The 3,251-nt window shown below is 40.2% G+C and overlaps 1 protein-coding gene across 1 annotated transcript; it reads left to right on the top strand.

Moving 5' to 3' along the window:
* Window positions 1-343: 343 nt before the first annotated feature.
* Window positions 344-2,340, top strand: gdf15 (Growth differentiation factor-15; the record flags this gene model as incomplete). The annotated part of the gene is made up of 2 exons (XM_080543181.1): window positions 344-710; window positions 1,532-2,340. The coding sequence occupies 2 exons, from the start codon at window positions 344-346 to the stop codon at window positions 2,338-2,340; spliced, it is 1,176 nt and encodes a 391-aa protein (XP_080399307.1).
* Between the last annotated feature and the right edge of the window lie 911 nt (window positions 2,341-3,251).

The following is a 3,251-nucleotide window of genomic DNA, read 5'->3' on the forward strand; positions in this document are numbered from 1 at the left end:
TTATTAAACCTTATCTTGTTCATCCTGGTTGGGACTTCTGTTACTTGAGTTTTTAATCATACTGTACATAGAGCTCATATAAAAGCCAATAATACAGATACATGTATGGATACAATAATGTATGGATCATTACATCATCATTACATCATATATCATTCCCAGATACAGTACATAACCTTGTAATGTAATTATGACAATACATAAGCCATAAAGGAGTGCTCACCTGACAGGGGAGTAGGTGTGGCTATGCAGAAGCCATATAAGCCAGAAAGCATGTGTGGAATTTCATTCATAACATTGACAAACACCATCTAGGTGAGCTCCACTTTGAACTAAACCTAACATGCCAAGATCACTCGCACTGAGCTCTCTCTTTACCTGGGTGGCCCTCCTCTCCAGCCTCTGTCAGGGGGAGAGCCAGCCCCACCTGACCCAGGGAGATCCACCCCACCTGGGCGGCCATGAAGCCGTGAGCCATAGGACCCTGCTCCTTGAGGTGGTAAAGACAGACATCCTGAGCTCACTTGGGATGGAGAGGGAGCCCAGGGAGCCCAGGGAGAGGGCATCAGAAGAGGAACTGAGGAGGATGCACAGGCTCTACAGGGAAACACTGAGGGAGCTGAGAGGGAATTCCAGTCAGGCAATCCTGGGGGACTCCTGGCAATCGAAAAAACAGATGCACAGATCCACTGTGCTTCTCCCAGCCACAGGTGAGTCTCTTATCTACTCGTGACGTTAGAATTATAAGGTTCTATCTCCATTTTTGTCAAAATTGAGTTTTTCTTTACATAATCTGATCCATTAGGTGTTTATTAATGCCTGTGTGGTGTTATTTTTTTAAATGTTGACATTTTTGAGTTAGTAATTCATAAAATACAAAGGTTCCATCTCACAAAACATAATGGAATGTAAAAACGTTGACGCTCAATATCTCTGAACGACCCTAAACGGAGATAGAACCTTATCATTCTAAGCTCACGTACTGTCTTAAGGAAACGTAGCTACAGTACTGGTTTTCTAAGAATACCATACCTTGATTGTTCACATTCTAACTGAAGATAATGATCTGACTTGGAATTTTGTATGGAAGATTTGTATTAATAACCTAGTGGAAAGGTCAGCAATGGAAACCTTCCAGTGGTCCTTGTCAGTCAATGGCATTGTGAAATACAATGACTTACGAAACACTGTCTATGGTTTTTGTCTTAGGTATATTTGAAATGCTCTTCTTTTTGACAAAACAAAAGAAAAGCATTCCACACAAGCTTTCAAGTCATAGAGAGTGTTTTGTCAAGCCACATGCCATGAGAATGAGTGAAATTTTTTAGACATTTAGGCTTCATTGGTAAATTGTACGTGAAACCTACAATTATATGAATTTGAATTTAAGATAAGGTATGATGGTCATACTGATACTCCAAAGCCTTTATTTGAATTCTGGAATTCATTATTCTTAAATCTTATCCAAATCAAAACAGTAAATCAGAAACTAGTACATTTGAATGACAACCCTCTGTTCTATCTGTTTCAGTGGAGCCTGTGAAAGTTCTTAAGAGCGAGGAGGAACACCCAGAATCAGATCTGCACTGGTACAGAGCAGTCTTCCATGGGAACTCTAACATCAAAACGGAGCTTACCTTGACCCGAGCTGAGCTGAAGCTATACAGAAACCTGTTGACAAGCTCCAAGTCTACCCAGCCTCATTTAGGACAAGAGGTTCAGGTGAAGATCTCTGAGATGATGAAACCACTGAACTCCACTATATTAACCCATATTGACACATTCATTCAAACGAATGCTTCAACTTCGACTACTGGCGATTTGACTTTGGACATTAGATCTATGGTGAACAGGTGGAGAGGGAGGTGGGGTGTCTCCTCTCTGGTTGTGGACGTGGGATTGGTTATGGGAGACGGAATCGACCCTAAGGTGATGCCTCAAATGGTTGTGGAGGTGGGCCTCACGGAGGCCAAAGCAGTGGGGAGAAAGAGGCAGACAAGGAGCTCCAACAAGGAGGACCACTGTGATGACGATGGACGGTGCTGCAGGAAATCTGTCAACGTCTCCTTCCAGGATATCGGTTGGTCGGACTGGGTAGTGGCCCCTACCGGTTACAACATGCACTTCTGCGATGGCTCCTGTCCCCAAAACTATAAGCCAGCCAGTATGCACACTCAGGTTAAGTCCCGTCTGCACCATATGACCAAGGGAGCGACACCTCGCCCTTGTTGTGTGCCTGCATCCTACGAGCCTATGATCCTCATGCACTATGACAGTCGGGGAAAGTTGAAACTCACGCCCTTCGACGACATGATTGTCAGTAAATGCCACTGTGCTTGAGGCCTCTATATGAGGCTCCATGACTAGGCAAGAACAAAAAAAAGTCAGAACAAATGTTCTACTTTTGGCAAGTCATTTATAGATGTAGTTATGCCACATGCTGAAATAGAAAGGATCATTTAGTCTGTTTCGTCGTCGTTTTCAAAGTTAGGAAATAACATTCCTTGCATTCTTTTCAGCGGTTAAACAAACAAAAATACCCATCATCATCCATCATCATGTGGATTTTGAAAGCAAAAATAGGTTTATTTTGTTTCACAATAACAAGTTACTTTGCTGTTTGATTGGGTGGATAAAACCTCAGGCAATCCATTCTGTTATATCTTTCCAAAACATTGTATAATATGATATTATTTATTGTAATTTATCTCTTATTTAAAAAACTTGTGTTATTTGTAGTTTTACCAATGTTACAATCTTTACAGTACATCGTTAAACTGTAAAGGTGAATGAATGTATTGCACTGTATCAATTCCAGATTGGAGGTTGGTTCAAACAGAGAAATATTGGTCTTGATGATTTTTTTAAAAACATTTCAATAATGAAAGTATGAATGTTAAATACTATTTATGTTGGGTTGTTGTTCTTAGAATATGTACACATATTTTACAATAAATACCTTTTACTTGAAAATGTGTTCTATGTTTTTCAGATTTTCTGGAATTTAAAATTGCCTTTCTAATTTTAGACATTAACAGAACAGTTGTTTGAACTAATGAATAAAGGGCAAATGTTTTTTTATTATTACAAGGTTAGGGTTATGCCAGGAAAGACACGTAAAAGATATCTTCCAGCTGCAGCCTTGAAATCATATACCTTGACCTTGGCCTTGACGAGAAAGATTGACTTTTGCATGACAGGAGGCTTACAGAAACAGCACATATGACACACTTTGTAAACTCAGCACTAAG

Source organism: Nansenia antarctica (genome assembly GCF_963989245.1).
Source record: "Nansenia antarctica genome assembly, chromosome: 12".
NCBI classification, from domain to species: domain Eukaryota; kingdom Metazoa; phylum Chordata; class Actinopteri; order Argentiniformes; family Microstomatidae; genus Nansenia; species Nansenia antarctica.